The following is a 20,199-nucleotide window of genomic DNA, read 5'->3' on the forward strand; positions in this document are numbered from 1 at the left end:
GTATATTTTAAAATGTTAATGACTGCCTTTTTGGTCTTGTGGCATGATGTAAAGCCGCAGACCCGGAGGTCCTGGGTTCGATTCCCATGTCGGGCCAGTAAAAAGTTATTGGGTTTTTCTATCGGAAAATTCTTAGTAGCAGCCCGGAGTCTAGAAGTTGCAAGTGTGTACACTCTCCCGTGCCTCGGAAAGCACGTAAAGCCGTTGGTCCTGCGCCTGAACTCTTTCCGGTCGTGTCGGATTGCCGTCCCATCGGATTATGAGTGTGGGAATAGAGAGTGCATTTGTGTTTACGCACACACTTGTGCACTATAATAACTCCTGCGCAGTTGGCTAACCTCTCTTGAGATTGGCCGCCGTGGCCGAAATCGATCTGGAGGACATTATTATGAGTTAAGTGTTTAGTCGTTTTATTAAATTTGTACCAATCCTGAAACCTAAGAAATCATTACCTAAATATTTTTGTTTGCGGCCCGCGACACCATGACTAACACGTGTTTGTGGCCCTTATAAAGAAAAGGTAGAGTACCGCTGGGCTAGGACATAGGACATTTTTGATAACACCTGCCTCCCCTCTTACACGAAACAAGTCATTTATTTATCTTGGTTTAGGACATTTAGAAATAAAACATTCAATGCGGTAAGGTAAGTTCCATTTATTACCATCGAATTACGCACTTAAAAACTAATCATAATAATCATTTAGCTAAAACTGGCTTGTCAGAACTAGTACTAAGGGGTTAATACAACCGAATATTTATCTATTTGTTTTAACACTAGGATAACTTGACGCTAAATCAATGGAATAAACAGTTTTATCGAAGCTAATGGTATTTTCTATCGAGTTGTTTTATTATTAATTAGAACTACAAGATTAAACAAATCCCCTATCAACTCAAACGTACTGCGCGCGCATTATGTCGTTCAGCAGAAACAAACTTGTTCCTTCTTTCAATGTTCAATTGATAATTTTACTTCCAAATATATCTTAACTAAATTCTTGGCAATATTTTAGACAAAGATGATCCAAAAATATAAGCGAGAAAATATATATTTTATCAGTCTGATGTACATTGTTCAATTGACATGTTTATTCAATAAGGAACAGGTTATGAAATGGAAAATAAAAGTTCATTAGAACAATTGTTAGAAATTAATGATGACTTATGTAAATAACGCTAAGAATGCCTAAATTTACTTAAAAAATTTGAGAAGCCAGTTTATTTTTCGGAGCAAAATATTACGCTTAATGCGAAGCTTTCCATGCTAAATATCGCAAGCCGAATCCACTACTTTGCTTATATAACATTAAAACTGACTAGACATAAAAAGTAACGACATAACACACTATGCCATCATTTTTACTCCGAAGCGATGTGATCCTTTATAACTATAATATTATGAAAAATATACAAATATGCGTATGGTAACCTTAAATAGGTCATAGAGGAATATTTACAATGATAAAATACCATAAGAAATAGTATAGTAGAAAAGCTCATGTTTTCGTTCCATAAATTCTCTGGTAGATATTATTTTGTTATTGAGAAAACGGAGCGAATTTTGCTTCTAAAACAATATTTCATCTAAATATATTGTAATAAATGAATATGCCTGTTCATTTATAAAATTGTGACGTTTAATCATCGTGTGATACTTACAACAAGATTTTGTTTTTTTTTTATTATTATTAAATATTTTCGTCCCCACGGTAAATAAATGCAACAGATATACAGAGTAAATAGTAAAATAAAACAAAAAAATAAAACGAATACAGATCCCCATAAACAATATAAATACTTGGACAAAACCGTGCACAATACTAGGGCAAATATTGATACGTGCGAGATTTGCCCAAAAACATTCACAAATCATATTCATTGAATTATACGAATCAACGTAAATCAATTCGATTAAATTAAATTATTTATAAAACTTTATTATATTCTGTGTTGATTATTGCTGTTTAATCAATGACGAGTGTTTTATTGTTAATTTATAAAGTTGCGTGATCATGTTTGTCGTATTTCCAAAGGTTTTAATATTATAAATAGCACGAATTAAAAAATAACCCAAACGCAAATTTGGGACGGTTACGAGTATAATTTAAGGTTCCGTTCACGAACACGATGCGACTTGGCCACCTCCTTTACGTAGGAATGGTCTCGTGGCCGCCGGTTTCTTGTTGACGTTGGTTTGGCTCGTAGTCTTATTCGGTGTCGATTTTGGTCTCAAGCTTGGAATCTGCGACACTCGTATCCCGATCGCCGACTTTTGTTTGGTCGCTGTGGAGACCTGACTCTGTTTCGGGTGACCTTCGAAGGTTGAACTTCTTATCAGCTTCGGTGTTTCAGTCTTGTCGCTCTCTATCCATACTCTTTTATCACTCTTTGCCGGTAATTTCTTTGTTTGTTCGACTTTCTTCCATAGATTAGCTATCTTGCTTTCCACGTCTTTCGTTTTCGACGATGTCCCCGAATTAACACTAGACGTGCTCCCTTGCCTGGAACCGCGAGCTAACACAATGGTTCTTCCACTATCGTTACTTTGTAAGCTGTGATTGGAGGGTGAATTTTTCATTGCTGGCTCCGAATTACGCTTTGCAGATGTACTTGGCTTCGACTGCTTAGTTGTTTTGCCCACGGAAGGTCGAGAACGGTTAAACTGAGGTAGTCGTGATGGAGATGTATTGGCTGGTTGTTTCGTGGGAGAATTGGCGGTTCCTGCACGCGATCCGGTCGCTTTTTTATCAGGAACTGGAAGATCTTTAGCAGGCACAGAACTTTCTTCTTTTGTAAATGTGCCTTGTCGTACCAATGGTATGGGTTTACTCGGAGTCGGTGGAATAGTAATAGGTTTTTGAACTAGCTTAGACGGTGATTTATTCGGTACAGTTTTTTTGGGAGAAGTCGTTACTGTTTTAGATGCATTGGACGCCCTGCTAGGCGTTTTGGCACTGGTTTGAGCTTTGACGGAGCTTGGCGCTACCTTCGCTGTGGTGGTTACCTTAGGGGAACTTTTAACAGGTGGCGTTACAGTCTTCTTTGGACTCGGCACGTTTCGTCTGTACGGTGAGACGTACATTGCCTTTTTTCTACCTCGCACAGCTTTTGGTGCTTCATGTTCTTTGTCACCAGAGTCGTTCGAGTCTAAACTCTCGTCTCTTCGATCAGGTTTAAGTATTTTCGGCTTAGGTCTCGACGAAGGCGTTTCGGAGTCCGATTCTGAATGCGCTTTATCTTCTGAATTACTGTCACCTTCGTAGCTGGCGAAATCACTAGTACATGGATTTTGATTTTTGTCATTTGGTAATGTACGTCTATAGGACGCGGTCATCTCGATGTTTTTTAAGTTATTCACCACGCACATGTCGACTGACGCAGGGCTTTCGATAACTGGTAAATAGTTTCGAAAACTTTGTGTATATGTTTTTAACTGTGTTGAATTTAATTCAAAGTCATCTTCGTTGTGTCCGCTGTCGGCGTCTCTGAAAACGTCGTCGCTTTGTCTATCGTCGAGTAGCTGTTGATGGTTCAGTTCGTTAGAAGACAAGCTATCGTAGCCAGTGGTAGTCTCAACGTTCTCGAAATTTGCATCTTTAGTGACAAAAGTTGGAGATGGAGGGATATCCTCGCTTAATGTTCGAGTTCTAAATCTTTCAGCGTCTTCTAATCGTCTCTGTTTTAATGTTTTTTTTGCAGCTAATCGCTGTTTTAAGCTTTCTATATGCGGGTTAGGTTCATCCTTAGATTGTGATGCTTCTTGAGAAGATGATAAAATGTTATGAATGTCGACTGTTTGAGTTTGATATCTCGCACGATCCTCTTGTCTTCTCTGCTTTGCGCTTACCCTTCGTTTAGATTTAGGTTCAGATGTCGCTGTGACGTAGTCATCAGATCTGTCACTTTCAGATTTTGTCCAAGTGACGAATTCTTCCGATTCGGCTTTTAATACGATATCATTTTCTGATACGGTGTCAGTAATAGTGTATGTTTGATAGCGATATTTTGCCGCGCTTCGTTTCTCTTTCGGAGTTAAATATTTAGTTTCACGTTGTCTTTTTGGAGTAGATTCAACACTACTTATGTCTGACGGTAGAGGTGTGCAATTTTCAGAACCAGAAGGTAGATCAGTTATTACATTCAGAGTATTGGAAACGCAATCGTCGTAAACTTCATGGGCCGTTGTAGGTTCTACTTCTAATGTCGATTCTGCCATTTCGTCAAATAGAGATGGAGGATTAACTTTGTCTAGATCATGGAAGACATGAGTGAACGTGGTACAAAGAGGAAAATCTTGTATCGGCTGTTTAAAATCAAATATGATTGGAGTTTTATTATCTTTTACTTCAGCTACTTCGGATGCAATACTCGAAACGGATATCATGCTTCCGTCCATATCAAGATGTTCCATTTCCGAGGGTGGTTTTACGTTGTCTAAGAAACTGAGTGGTATACTGTCCAGATGTTCCGAGCTTCCTTGATGAATGGAGTTGCTGAGCGCTCTTTTAACCATTAATGCAACTGGTAATGACTTTTTACGACTTCTTTGACTTTTTTTCGACGTTTGGGCAGATGAATCGTCGAAATGGCCTGAAGCGCTAAGCGATAGTAAGCTGCCCAAGTTAGAAGGTGGTTTAACATTGTCTAAGTCTATTGATGTTAAGGAAGTCATACTATTTTCCATGACGTATTGGGAGATTTTCAACTGAGCAGCCAACCGTGCGGCTTCTTGCTCGATAGCGGAAGATACGATTGAATCAAATTTCGGCTCTCCATCGTCGACTAACGAAGTAAAACTTGGTTCAGGTATATTTTCAAGTAAAATTCTATCATCTAATTTACCCTCGTCGGTGTCTCCTATATTTCCGTCGAGTTTATCCATTAAATCTGGTCTCGAGAATAAAATTGGCATTTCACTTTTTTCCAACAAATCAGGTAAAGCCATAGCGGCATCTACTATTTCACTCCTCATAGATGAAACCATATGGACCGAACCACTTATAGTGGGAAAAGTGACGTCATCGGGACACGTGTTTTCGTTCCACGTATCGTTACTCCTCTTGGACACGTCGTCGAAAGGAATTTGACCATCGGTACACTTGATATCGGTCCACTCCAGCTTGTGTTTACTCTTCCTCGTGAGAGTGGCGGCGTCGTAACATTTGGGCCCGTCCTCGTCGTCGCTCCACGAGCCGTCCGGCACGTCGGCGTAGGACTCGTTGGAGCGGTTCAGCTCGTCCCGCTCCGACTCCACGGTGGTGTTGCCGGGCTCGGGCGCGAGGCACTCGTTGGAGTGCTCCATGTCGTTGCAGTCCGAGTCCAGCGTGGTGTCGGCGGAGTCGACGGTGGGCAGCTCGGTGGAGCCGAGCGTGGTCCCGAGCGCCGAGTCGTGCTCAGAGCCAGTGCTGCCTCGCGCGGGGGCGGCGCGCGCGCCTGCGGCCGCGAGTACCGCAGACGGCGCCGGCACGTTTTTTGGCTGCGAGCCGCCCCCGCCGCCCCCGCCGCGCCCCTCGCCCGCCCCGCGCGCGATCACCTCCTCCAGGATGGCGCGCTCCTTGGAGTACTCGTCGCCGACCATCTTGTCCAGCGCCCCCTGGTGCGGCTTCGTCTCCTTGCGTCGGCGTCGGTGCGACTCTCTGACTTCCAGTCGGTCGTCGCTCCGTACCCTCAACTTGCCCTCGTCCCGTTTCTTGGGTTGCGGTTTCGACATGCCCATTCGCACGGAGCGCTCGAACACCTCCTTGTCGGTCGACCCGAAGGAGTCGTTGCTCAGGGAGCTGAGAGAATTGCTCCTGTCTAGCCGTCTCGGGTCGTCGATCCTAGCCGGCAGACTCGGTGGTCCGTCGTCGTAAAATCGCGAGTGGCCTCTGAACCTCGAGTGATGAGCGCCGGATGTCTCCCCGTGGTATGAATACGGTGACCTAGTTACGTTCAAGTTAGCGAAGTCCTGTTCTAACTTCTTTACTTTGCTCGAAGATTTGATGTTATAGGCGCCAGATGCAAGATTCTTTTCAAATTCAGGATCTCGTACTTTGTGTCCTCGATTTGATATTTTATCGCTTCTGTCTAGTGATTTGTGATTTCGGCTGTGCTTAGTGGCCTCGGGTTTTCTTTCGACGGAATGTGCCTTACCTATGTCGCTTTCTAAAGCGAATTTAGCCCGAGGGTTAACGCTGGAGAGACCCGCTTTAACTGTCTCCTCGAATATCTCTCTGTCTGTCGAACCGAAGGAGTCCAGGCTAAGAGAGCTAAGCGAATCGTTTCGCGCCAAGGTCTGAGTGACCGCTAGTCTCGGTTTGTCCCGTTGCGTTTTCTCTAGCTGACGACTTTCATGTATTCGTCCTGTAATACCTGGAAAAAGTAATTATTTGATCACATGAAAAATGCTTGGCTTATCCTTAAGGACATTTTTAATTTACTGAATATTAAAGTTCATCTTTAGAATTGTTATTTAAACAAAGCATTAAAAGTTATTTGTGTTTTGTGTGTGTATAAAGGCAGACAATATTTTCAAAACTAACTTGGCCTTTGTATTAAGACTCACCAATAAAAAAAAGTATCATTACCTTCAATAAGTTGATGATCTTCAAGAGGAGGTGGTCTAGGTGGAGCTTCAGGGTGTCGTACTTTTGGAGGTAAAGGCGGTGGACTCTGATGCGGACTGCTAAAATATAAATATTATTATGTTATGTACATTTGTCATTTATAATAATAATAATTTCGTGATAAAAATACATAGTTTATCTTACCAATCGCGGATGTTCCTCCCGAAATCGTGTGACATCATGATAGTCTCCGTGGACGATCGCAAGTATGGCGGCAATGAACGCTGAAAAGATGTAAGATTTTATTAATATATATTTAAAAATATCTTTCAGCCTCTTATGTGCACTGGCTGTTGTCAAACAGGAATATATTTTAAATGAGTTGCAATTTGAAATCGTTTCATTTAAGTTTTATAAAAGTGTTTTCCACTAAAGTAAAACGTGTAATTTAGGTAGTTTGTTAAACTGAACTTAGATATCTGGTTGTTCAAGATCACGAGAAGAAAAGATGACGTGAATTTTATAATTTACATAAACCTGCTTACGCCATGTAGAGAGGGAATCCTATTTGTACTTTATTAAATCCTATAAGAAATATCGTGATATTCTACCGTAAAATAGCAGTACTTGGTTGTGTTCCGGTTTGAAGTGTGAGTGAGCCAGTGTAATTATAGGCACAAGGGATATAACATCTTAGTTCCCAAGGTTGGTGGCGCTTTGGCGATGTAAGCGATGGTTAACATTTCATCAGGTGGCCCATATGCTCGTCCGCTTTGCTATTCTATGTAAAAAAAAAATCGTATTTATCATATTGTGCACTTACATAAACGTCATCCCTCAGCGGGTAGTGGTTAACGGAAGACACATCAGATGGTGGTCCTTTGATCTTTACGACCTGTAAATATATTATTTTATTTGTTTTAATATTAAAAATTTCACTTGCTATGTTTGTGCTCATATTGTATATCATCTTATAATAAAAATAGTAATTGCAACTTACTGCAATAAGTCGAGTAATATTTAGGCATTATATATAAGTGAAATACCACTCATCGAGATAAGCTATAAGATAAGCTTCTAAGCAATCCGCCCGAGTGACTTGAAATTTGTCACAGTTACTGCTTCCTCAAAGTAGACGCTCACTGAGAACGGATTTTAGGCAAATCCTACCCTACATTTTGCCTCCCGGGATAATTACCTAGTACGTATGTAAGGCGAATAAACGACTTCTCACATAAAAAAATATAATTAATGAACATTTAAAATCCATAAGTTAATATGTATGTACATTTACTTGTTGATTCTGCAAAACCAAGTAATTCGACCAATCTTGTCATATCATTATTCGCTTTACCTTATACAATTTATTTGATCCATCGCTTGCCTTTTTGGAATTGCTATTTATATAGAATAAGTTTCACGCCACCTTGCTTCACTATCACTACAAATGTAGATGAAGCATTTATGCCATTGATGGGATAGCTTAACAAAGATGTTCCCTTGTCGGTTTTTATACACGTATGTGTTGGGGTGAGTCGGTTCAATTCCATTGAGTAGGAACCGCACGTCAAATACATCCTATATAGCATGATCATCCCGTGTTCGTCCACTGCTGGACACAGGCCCTACCGGCCCGCTCGGCGCGGTGTCCCCTCGTCACCCGCGCGATAGCTGAGCTTGCTGCGTACCTGCGCGATGCCCTTCTGTATGCACTCGTTGAGCAGGTCCTGGTCGCTGGCGTCGCTGTCGGTGGACGGCGCACCTGCGGCACAAACGTTACGTCACACTTACGCACGCGCACATACGAATTAATACTAATTTCAAAAGTACTCCAAAATATATGTGATTTAAAATTTTGAAGGGAATTTTTTTTTTACTAGTTACTGTTTTTATAATTGCTTTTGTTTTATTCAACACTTTATTTTTGTCTTACCTAGATTAATATCATCGTTAGAGTTCGTCGCTGGTTCTTCCGCCGGTAAGCTGGAAAATACGAATGACAATAATTACATTTCCCATTAATTACTAATTCCCATTAACTTAATAAGTTATAATAAAATTCGATTCATGCGTACAATGGTCAGTGGAATTAGCTTTAGTACCAAAAGTAACGTTTCAGCTTCTATGAATGACAGATACTTTTTATATAAGTCGTTATTAAAATCATATTTACGTTATAAGATTTTTAACTCGGCAAGGTATAGTCAACAACTATTTCGTCGTCTATTCCATTGATTTGACGGAACGAATAGTTTTATGAAACTGTTGTGTGCGCTAATGAATGAATTCTGCTAGAATAATGAAATACATACCCGTCATCAAGCATTTCAGAACATAAAGGTTCATTTTCAGGCGGGGAAATGTCGAGATCAGGGTTTGATTCTTGATTTATGTCTTCGAGTAGCAGCGGCAGCTGGAAAATATATTATAACGTTATTATGAACATTTAAAAAAACATTCATATATTATATTAGCGTAAATATCAATCAAAATTGATTAAATATTTATTAATTATTTAGGAGAAATAACAAAACATACAAGATTAAGAATTTGTTTTCAAAAAGCGTCCAACTCAATACATATGAGCGAAGTAAAACTTAATCACATCAGAAAAGTTTTACACAGAAATGTTACTATAATGGTATCGAGTTGTCTCCAGTTACCCTGGGTTCGTCGTTGATGGTGAGGCTGGAGAGGCTGGTGTTGGCGGAGAACTGCGCCGGCGTGTGCTCCACCACGAACTGCGACGTGCGCTCCTCGAACACAGATATGTTGCGGGGCTCCACTGGAATAGCCATCATACCATCAATTTTATCATAAATAAATTGCAAACAAATTTTACCATACAGAAAAAAGCTTTTTTTAAAAAAAACCGCATAATCGATGACAAAGGCTATAATTGAATGTTAATATATGAGTCGTCGTTAATATTTATTCTACTTTGAATAAATGATAATGTTGCAACTGTGTACGATCGCCTTTATAAGATACGATTCTGTAAGTAGGGTATTAAATTGGATTACTTAGTATAACACGAATCGAATGACTTAGCTGATAGAAGTAGTATGAGTAGGTATTCTGGTCGTTTAGTTTTATGTTATAATATTACAAGTGTTACTATCGAATTCACCATATAATACTATATTAAATTCTAGGAACACAAAAAACAATATCCAAAGCCAAATATTATCGTTGTTGTATTGTACGAATTTTGTTTACAAGCTTTGGGTTAATTTTGGTAAGTAAACAAATCGTTGAGCAGAAAAAAATCTGTGTGCATTCTTTTAGTAAGTGAATATATGAATTAAATACCAACTTATTTTGAAAAGGATTTCTTTTCAACATCAACTTATTTATGCTCATAAAACTGCACGGTTATAAACAATAAATAAATAAAAACCTTTATTTACCAAGAAACAATTAACAAATTTTTAAATTCAAAATTAATGTTCATATACGAGTATATGAACATTGGAGATTTAAATCTTATCTTTCATTTGCAGGTAGATAGAACAAAAAAAATAAACCGTGTGAGTAATTTCTACTGTAATGAACGTCGGGGAGTACCGGCGGGCGGCGAGTGCGCGGGCGGCGACGGCGGCGCGTGGCGCGCGCGCGGGGACGGCGGCGCGCTGTGGCCGGGCGAGTCGGGGATCTCGCTGGGGGAGATGCAGCCCGACGTCAGCCGGCTGCAACCGACACAACTCCTCTTATTGCTTATTTACCCCGGAGCCCACGACACTTGTAGAGCCGCAAGCCACCCAGGGCTCTCGAGCTAGGATGTTACTTTACTTGTGCGTGTCACTCGGAGACCGATTCAAACTTCGAATACGATACACGGCTATACAGTAGGGCAGGATTTCGTCCAAATAATATAAGGGCTCTAAAAAGTCGGTTCGACACATTCAACCGAATAGCAACGTCGCATTAAGAATTTGGCCACGATAGGTAGGAATGATGTACGTGATCGAAACTTAAATGGCACAGCCCCAGGCGAATACTCTAGGGACGCCAGTGAGGAATAGCGCGTGCCTAAGCGTCTATTTCAGACAGCATCAGGACCTGACCGTTTGATATGATTGCGCTATCACTAATGTATAATTATAATCACAAACTTTTGGGAGTCATTGGCAAATATAAGTATTTTAATTTAAATTTATACTTAGGTTTGTATAAACATACAACTACCAATATTAAATATAAAACTACTGTGTAGTATTCATATAGCAGCGTGGTGGAATAAGCTCCAAGCCTTCTCCTCAAAAAAGGTAGAGGAGGCCTTTAGCCAAGCAGTGGAACATTTACAGACGTACGGTACGGTACGGTTTAGTATTATAACTTTAACTTAATTATGACAATAATATAATTAAATATATTATCTCAATTACGATATCACCATTCAAATTTTCACGATTCAGAGGATTTGGGTATTCAGAAATATAATTCGAAGAATGAAAAAAGTTATTATATCTTTACCTGACTTCCGAAACTACAGAACCCTGGTCATCTTGCTGCGAGCACTCCGGCAACGAGCCCAATGAGCTCGACCGCGAGAACATCAGCGGAGTGTCCTCTATGAAGCGCGGCGAGGACGTCCGCGCCGACGCCGCACCCGACACATCCTGCGGCATCGACACTGGATCCGTAGCGAATGTTACGGCTTTCAAACCTGCAATGTAAAGCACAATTTGTTTAGAACTTCTACTTCATCATAAATTAAACATTCTTAAATGAGTGTGTTGTTTAAATCGAGGGTTATTATTATTACGGAATACAGAATTATATGTATAAAAAGAATACCTTCTTTGTCCTTTCCGGAGCTGCTGGTGCTTTGCTCCTGTGGACTTAGTTCGACGTTTATCGACGCTTGAGCATTCTTTTTAGCCAAGCTGTCTTCTTCGGTCGGCTCCCCTAAGCTACTCAGAGAACTAACTCTAGAGAAATAACCCGGCGTTCCTTCGTCGCAGTAGTTTACGGGTTTCTCGGGGCTGATCATTCCCGAACTGAACTTTGTGTCGAAAACACCTCGCTTCTCCGGTTCGGACACCGATGCAGTTGGTGGCGTAGAAATGGCAATATCGTTGTCATGCCGCGGGGGATCCTCAATAGAGCAAGTGTCCTTTTCATCCGAGTGGGTCATCACTTCCGGATGTTCTTTCACGCTAGATGTTTTAGGTTTACCGTCTCTGCCAATTATACGGAGATCTGACATTGAAGTCGCTGTCGAAAATATTATGGGGGTTTCGTAAGGCGTGCCTTCCGTGGCGAAGTGTTTAATTGTGTCTTCGTGGACTGACGGAACTGGAGGTTCGGATACGTCCGAACCGTTCTCCGACTGAAGCTCCGCATAACGCAAAGAGTAGTCGGTCGGTTGATCCAAATCAGTTTCTTGGTAGTCTCCAAACGTATTTGGATTTTCTTTTTTAGAGTACTTTTTGCTTTCAGATTTAGGTTTCTCGACCGGTTCAGACTCTGTCTTAGTTTCTGAGTACTTTCTACTAAAATCTATTGGTTGGTCACAAGAATCTTGGTCAACGTCGTAACCAGATTCTGTGTAATTTGTTCTCATATCTGTTGAGCTTCTTGGGGGTGGAATTGGTGGTTGTCCTGTGTATCGGAGGTAACTAGAATCTTTCGCTACCGGTGGTTTGGAACCTTTAAATGAATCGCTTCCGGTGTCCATTTTCATTAAATCTTTGTTTCTTGGTGTTGGTACTGGAACTTTACCTGTGCGAATGCCCCTTTCGAAAACCGAATCAGAATGTGTGCTGGTAACAGAATCTTTGCTTTCTGATCTGTTCACATTGTTGGAACTTCCTTCAGATGAGCGCGATACGAGCGCTCCTTTTAATAAAGTGTTACTACAGCTAAGATAACTAGCCAGGTGTGCACTATGACTGAGCGATATCTGTGACGTCAGAGAACCCATAAGTGGCGAACTGGATGTCATTCGATGTCTTTCTAGGTTCATTGCTATCTGTCTTTCTGTAGCTGTAAAGAGATTTTTTTCTTCTCTGTTGCTAGTGGTAGGCGAAGTAGCGGGCTCAATGTTATCACAAGTTTCAGCCAAGTTTTGGTCTAATTCTTGTTCTAGAGCTTTTTGCTTTCTTGCACCGAGAGTCGGCAGTGCAGGCAAATTCATACTTCTTGCTGTTGTATCTAATGATATTATATGTGTCTTTCCGGGTTTAGAATTCAATAAATTTTTGAGAGCAGCGCTCGATCCCATAGCAATCATTTTGTGTTTTGAATGAATTAAACTTCGAAGCATCGGTACCGCTCCATGGTCCCACAAAAATTGTTGATCTTGTGGGCACCTCGCTGACAGATTCCACAGAGTACCGCACGAATTGCTTACTACTGTTAGACTTGGAGATTTAAGGTGCTGGAGCAAGACACTTAAACAATTTCTCTCACGGAGAATTTGCCTGTAATCTTCACGCACTGCGATGTGACTTGATACGTTTCGCATTATACCACCAGCATTCTCCACGATTGCCAAAGTTTTTGTAGGGGAGTTATAGCTTAGCATATCTACAAGAAATCCCAACGCTCCATCGACTGAGCATAGGGCAACTTTATTCATAGAGCAATGAGCTGTAAGATTCCAAAGAGCAGAGAGAACGGATTTTAGTGTTGCCTCTTTTTGGCATGTCATAGCCGCTTTTGTTAGTCCTTTAACAGCACCTACTTCTCGTAAAACTTGTTTGCTGTTTGTGTCTGCTCTCCAAGAAAGGTTTCTGAGTACAGCTGCAGTGACCTGAAATGTAAAAATTAATATGAAAACGTATTAAACGAGCGTGGGATGTAATATATACTTTATAAATAGTTTTCTTACGGTTTACACTAACCTGTCGCATGTCATCGTTAGGTGACTCCAACTGTTCGACCAGCGCTAACATGAAGTCTTTAAAGGAACATAGTAAAGATTTATTGTTGCCGTCTCCAAAAGTCAAGTTAGTTAACGTCATACCGGCGTATTTTCTCATTGTCAAGCACGTATTATCATCAGTTCTGCTTCCATGTGCTGCTTGATCTCCACTCACCAATGCTGCTAGAGCTTGCAGTCCTCCTAATTGACAAACTACATGACGATGTTCCTCGTCAAAAGATAATTTCATTAAAGCAGCTACACTTTGGCTAGGATGTTTAGTTACATCGTCTTCAATGGCTTCCTTTCCTTCTTTTCTAGCTTCCACCAAATCTTCTAGTACATAACAATATTCTCTTACTTGTTCTAGCAATCTCCATACTCTTGCTTCTCTTCTACCAGCTTTATCATCAGTTTGCGTGTGAATAATATTTCGGAGAGCTTTTGCAGCACGATCTCTAGTTTCTCTTGCTACTTTTGAGTGAATTAACTGAACCAATAAAGGTATACAACCTGCTTGTCTCATTGCAATACAACTTTCAACAGATCTACTCATGTCTAGAAGAGGTCCACTTAAATCAGCGTTATTTTCAGGCGATAAACTTAGCAAGGAGATAAGTGAGCATACACATTCCATTTTATTTTCTAAGTTCGATGAAGAGCGTTGACCGTCTGATCCATTACTAGAGAAACTTCGTACGCTTGATGAATCATGACCTGTCCAAACATCCCGTTCTCCAGGCCACGTCCCTCTATATAGTTGTGAGGCTCTTTTATCGCGTTCACTTGATCTAGCTGCATTTTCCAAGCCATAATGCAAAGTACTTCTGTAATTTGTTCTGTGCGGTCGATCTTCTTGTGAAGTATAGTTGGAAGATTGGGCTTTTGTTGTTCTTTTTGGAAGAGCACCAGCTTTCTTTTGTGCTTGATTGTCATCACCCTCCACCTCATCATCTAGGAAATTGGGGTTGGTAATATCAGTTCGCTCGTCGAATTCATCCGGTGATGGTGAATGATCCAGAAAGTGTGGTTTAGGAATTCGACATTCGATATTAGATTTTGACGGTAGGTGATAATCATCGTCAAGAAAATGCGGCCGGCGTGAGAGAGAATCAGTATCAAGATTATCTAGGTCGAGAGTAAGATCACGGTTGCGCACTTTGTCGATCGGTTTCGGAGTAAGGTGTTTAGAATATCTGGGTTTGGTATCTTTTGGGTTCGGTAAGCGGCGCGCATCCGGTGAAATTGGAGAAGAAGCATTTAAAGGTCTCCGAGGTTCACTAGAAGTAGATGGGGTGCAGTCTTCACTGGCGGATGGCCCAGAGTCAGTTAATGGCGAATTTGAAGAGTCCATACTGCTCCAAGGATCTACCATAACTTCGTTCTCCAACTGCAACAAATATACGTCAGTCAATTAAAGTAAAATTTTAATCCTGTAAGGTAATCGGCTTAAGAAAAATGCAGCCGAAATAATAAATAACTGTTAACCGGTCAAGGTCAGCAAGGCCGCGGCACAGAAAACTCACGCACTTACTTAAATACATACATACAAGTATATGATTTACAAATTATTTTTTTGTCATTTACACAACTATCAAATCAACGATTAAAATTATTATAAGCATTAAAAAATATAAGAAACCTGTTATTTAATTTATTTTACAAGAGCGAACAGTCGCGATGCATCATATTTTAAATGGCATCAACTTTCATACAATAAACATATTATATTGCATTTTTATTCGGAATCGTGTTTACAAGAAAGTGAATCATTCTCTTTAAAGCCCATAGAAAGACAAAATGCTAACGTAAAGTACATACGTTGAAAGCGGTTTGCTTTTAAGCTTAACGGGTTAATATTGCCACTCAAGAGTAAATTGAAGTAATGATGACTAATGCTTTATTGCTGAAGAGACAAGAAAACTGTAATGTCCATACAATCATTAAGGCTGACGTCTTTAATGGAGAAAGTAGAGTGTGCTAGCAAGCAAGCATTGCTTTAAGTGTAATTTTTAATTAAAATAAAACACATGTACGCGCAACGAATTAGAGACGAATGTTTCTAGACAATGAATTTACTATATTTGAAATCAATTTCTAATTTCGACTTTATTAAATAAAATATTATTTTTGTGTCATGCGGTTATTAAGTATGAGGAAAACTATTATATCTCTATATAACGTGAGTTAATAATAATATTACTTATATGCTTTTGTAAGAGACAATGGACAGTGGCGGACGAATGGACAATAAACGAGGCATGCTAATGTTCCGTTTCCAACACAATGGCCCGGCGCCGACGAATGGTGTCGGGAAACTGACTAATTGGATCCAGGTTCGGATAAGGTGCTTTTTCCTTTGTATTTATATATAACGCATTGCAGAAATAATACAAGAAATCTTAAATTGTTAATTTAATTCTCCCATAAATATATAATGTATTAATTCCTTTAAATGATTTAAAAAGTAATAATAAAACTAATATAAAAAGATAATAACATTAACCTTTGACTTAAAATACTATAATACATTATTTAAGAAATGAAACACGTTTCGTAAGAAAGGATATCATCGAACGGAAATGATTCCAATGTTTAGAGAATGTTTACACGATAATCGTGACGCTAACTACAAACTTACCAAATCGCTATCATTAGACGTGGTCGCGTCATCCAATGGGTTCCCATTTTCTACATCCACACCAGAATCGTTTGGATCACCTCTGCGTCTAACAACTTCATTTCTGACAATGTCATGAAAGTTCCTCAGAGAATTGAAGTTGAAACGAAGGTCTGTCGTGAAATCGTCGTACAATTTGTATTGGTTAGCATTGAATTCAGTGTCGTTGTCTAAAATGTCCTGACTGTCCACAGCATTAGAACGATTGGCGTTCTTATTAGTAAACATCACTTTATAGTAATCACGATTCATTGTTTCACTATTATTTAAAGTTCTTCTAATTTTAAATTACTTTTCCGTTAAATCTGCTTTTCATTGTTAATTATTTGTATTGCCTGTTCGATATTTTTAACGAGTTACGAATAATTTTAAAGCAGTTGCGTCGAATACCGGTATAACATGAATGATATATTGGGTACGGCCGTAGTAAACTTGGCACGGTTATCAAACGCATGTAAAATTAGTTTGATATCAAAATAATGACAACGTCTTTCACACAGGCTACGACGAAAATTTTTTTTTTACTTGATCATGTTATTACATTTGGTCATTTTATTATAATTGGTATCGTAACATCATGATTATCGGTTCCTTATAAGTTTTTGATATTAAAACTGTTCCAGTTAAAACAATTTAGCATTAAAATATACAAAACAATATATCGGCCCGAAGCGGACTGGCAGAACAATTTGGCATGGCATTGTATTGATTTGAATAAGATATCCGAAAATAGTTGAGATACTCCAGAGCACTATGACTCTAATATTTGAACAGGCCTTTGAGCTAATATTGTAAAGAGATCATTACTCTCTGCCTCCGTAACAATAATAAACATCTGATTGCTATAGTTTATACTCGTTTAGAAATAGGGTCATAGATATTTATCATATTTTGTAAGTGAAACTTCGTTTAGGTTACTTAGTCGCCCCAATTTCACTAGATTTATTTAAAGCACTATCTATAACAGCTTGGTTTATTTTCATTCCAAAAGATAATTCAATCATGTCTAGGTTAGTTTCTCATTTTATTTGGTCTAATATTAATATTATAAATGAGAAAGTTTATGTAAACTGTATGTATATTTGTTGTGTAAAGGAGAATTGTGCGTTGATAAAAGTGCCTGGGATCTGGATGTTATCTATACGCAGATAATTACGGGATTTTCAGGAAAATATTGTACCAATGAGAAAAAGCTAGCAAATAAATTATTAATATTATTATTTTAGGCAGGGAATAGGCAGGCAGACGAGCATATGGGCCACTTAATGGTAAGTGGTCACCAACGCCCATAAGCATTAGCATTGTAAGAAATGTTAACCATCGCTTACATCGCCAACGCGCCACCAACCTTAGGAACTAAGATGTTATGTGCCTTGTGCCTGTAATTACACTGGCTTACTCACCCTTCAAACCGGAACACAACAGTAAAAAGTAAAAGTACTGCTGTTTTGCGGTAGAATATCTGACGAGTGGGTGGTACCTACCCAGGCGAGCTTGCACAAAGTAATTAATAGCAAATAGATTAAAATTAAAAAAAATATATAGGAATAAGCAATGTAGATTTTTATGTTATAGGCCTGACGAGAGGACAAAATTCGTGTTTATCAAATATTATGAATGAGTTTCACTCGTTACAAGCTTATGATCTCATCTAAATTGTTTATACAGTTGAGTGACGTTAGGTGATAAGATTAATATAACGGAAACGTAATTTATTTGCAGGTTTAGTGTTTTGCGTTCAGGGAATAAGGTGAATAAACCTGCATCTTTTCGATGAAATTAAAAAACGTGTTTCCACCCCTAGCCATGAATTACATTGTTTGGAATGTAAGCATTAACTGATAAATATTTAATTCTATCGACGATAATTTTTATTTTATGATTTATATATACCATATCATCTTAATAATGAAATAGTAATTCAGCTTCACAAAAAAAATCTGTATCGAACGATATAAGACAGAATATTTGCGGAGGCCATACAATCGACGATTTCTCAAAGGGTATATTTTTTTCTAATAACCAGAATCGTTCAATACAAGGAAGTGCATCCGCCGATTGTTTAAAATCATTCAAAGCTGCATGCATTCACATAATAATTATACTATCGTTCCGACCACATGTTACACACATTAACGGCGAGGCGGACAGATGGACAAAAATACATCAAAATTCGACGTAACTCCGAAAAACTATCCACTGTTGGCGGTTTACGATGGAACGTTGTTCAAGGTTCTATTATTTATTGTCGGGAAAATTTATCTTCCATGATCTAAATTCAGCATCAAGCGCCAAGTATAAGTGTATTATTATAAAACTTCAGTAAATATATGAAAAATATATTTTGATGTATGTATATCAGGAGAAAATTAAATTTAATCGTTTTTATTTTACGTAAATAAATGGTACATAAATTGTGCTTTAAAATAAGTGTATTAAAGAAGAAAAACCTTAACCAAGCTCTTATTGGTACCTGTATTTCAGTTCTCTGGGATTATAAAAGTAATTAGCAAGTCGAATCTTTATAATTTTTTAGTTTTCATCGTATGTAACTGCGTTTCATCACAACATATATACCAATATGTATTCTTTTATTCACGGCCGGTGGGTAACATTTCCGTAGCGCCGCGAACTCAGTTATTACAAGATCCCTTGACCTGAATCCGACGTTCTGCGATAATTCGATGGCCCTTAAACTTTCTTAGATTTTTAAGTGGCTTCAGATCTCTGTTCTTATGTATTCTTACATAATATACACGTGGACTAGACATTTTAAATAATTACCTTTCTTATATTATAAAAGAAAATTAGTGGCGCCGTTTAGAAAGATAATATAAAGAAAATAATAAATAGTATCCTTTTTTGACACGAGCTGTCTCTTTCTATTACATATTTCTATTCCACTCATTCACCTATTAGATTATGAATATATTATGTTTATTACTTAATTAAAATCAATAAAACCGCAGCTTGCCGATGTAATAATAATAGTAAAAGCTTCTGTCACACATAGCGAGGTCAACGAACTTACTTATATAATAGACAGTGAAACTAAAGGTCGTTGATTCTAGTGATCGCATTCAATTAAGTTAAGTGCAGGTCAGCTAAGGAGAAGCTATTCATTTCACTAAAATTATACGCTTTCGTTACGTAACGTGCGAATAAAGAACACTTACGTTTTATTTTGTAACTATGTACTAATTTATAACTATTAACTGGTTTAGTGATAAAAAAGAAACCTTAGCAAAGTAATAAGTAATAGACAGTTCCGTTCAAATAATTGTAACACATCACACAGTTGGACTTAGATTAGACGTTTGAATTTTTTTTTTAAAAAGCTTTCGAACGCAAATCAATCATTATTCTAAATTTTAACATAAAATTCATTTTAGGTTAACTTTCAACAAAAATACAATGAAATAAAACAAACAAAAACACACACGAATGAATGAACGGGAGTGTTGAAAAAAAATACACAAAGTAGGAAGTTAAAGAGTTATATTTAGAAGATTTGAAACCGAGTACACGAATATATTTAGGTATACCTACTGATAAGTATAAAAAAAGGTTTTATTATTTAAAATGAACACAAACATACAATAAAACATTTCTGTTTATTAGAGGACAGTCGGGCAAATAAATAGGTTACTTGTGGTAAATTCGAAGTCCCTTATTCAATACAGAATATATATTATGAATAATTGTACAATTGTGTTTAATTTATATTTGTATATACTTAGCCCTAATTTTAATAATTTATATGTTAATATGTATATATAATGTTTATAATAAATATATAGATGGAAGCATTACTTTTATCATTATAAATACATTCGTTTTATTTTTGGTCACCATCGAGTATAGATGATGGCACTACAAGTTTTTTGCGAGTCATGTTTTTATTCATTACACCGAGCGGAAAAGCACCGCACACTAAAGGTAACTAAAATACAGTGTTGCTTGTGATTGTAATTACACTGGCTCACTCATCCTTCAACTGGGAACAATGCCAAAGTATCGATATTTCGCAGTAGAATAAAATATGAGATCAATCAAAAATGGATTCGACAGACTTACAGTAACAGTAGTCGACGGACTTAA

General features: G+C 38.3%; 1 protein-coding gene across 3 annotated transcripts in view; it reads right to left on the minus strand.

The window, feature by feature from the left end:
• Nucleotides 1-636: 636 nt before the first annotated feature.
• LOC126772990 (adenomatous polyposis coli protein-like) overlaps nucleotides 637-20,199 on the minus strand; it is a 61,468-nt gene continuing 41,905 nt past the window's right edge. Inside the window, exons 2-14 of one of the 3 annotated variants that reach the window (XM_050493591.1) lie at nucleotides 16,060-16,433; nucleotides 13,399-14,808; nucleotides 11,348-13,307; nucleotides 11,024-11,216; nucleotides 10,115-10,236; nucleotides 9,211-9,332; nucleotides 8,860-8,960; nucleotides 8,481-8,530; nucleotides 8,236-8,309; nucleotides 7,371-7,442; nucleotides 6,752-6,831; nucleotides 6,569-6,663; nucleotides 637-6,353 (exon numbers count right to left, since the gene is read on the minus strand). In XM_050493591.1, coding sequence (XP_050349548.1) covers nucleotides 2,119-6,353; nucleotides 6,569-6,663; nucleotides 6,752-6,831; nucleotides 7,371-7,442; nucleotides 8,236-8,309; nucleotides 8,481-8,530; nucleotides 8,860-8,960; nucleotides 9,211-9,332; nucleotides 10,115-10,236; nucleotides 11,024-11,216; nucleotides 11,348-13,307; nucleotides 13,399-14,808; nucleotides 16,060-16,350 — 8,805 coding nt within the window. In that variant the 5' untranslated portion in view covers nucleotides 16,351-16,433 and the 3' untranslated portion in view covers nucleotides 637-2,118. Of the gene's footprint in view, nucleotides 6,354-6,568; nucleotides 6,667-6,751; nucleotides 6,832-7,370; nucleotides 7,443-8,235; nucleotides 8,310-8,480; nucleotides 8,531-8,859; nucleotides 8,961-9,210; nucleotides 9,333-10,114; nucleotides 10,237-11,023; nucleotides 11,217-11,347; nucleotides 13,308-13,398; nucleotides 14,809-16,059; nucleotides 16,434-20,199 lie in introns of all 3 variants that reach the window. The other 2 variants (XM_050493590.1, XM_050493592.1) reach the window with 2 other exon arrangements.

Source organism: Nymphalis io, chromosome 13 (assembly GCF_905147045.1).
Source record: "Nymphalis io chromosome 13, ilAglIoxx1.1, whole genome shotgun sequence".
NCBI lineage: Eukaryota > Metazoa > Arthropoda > Insecta > Lepidoptera > Nymphalidae > Nymphalis > Nymphalis io.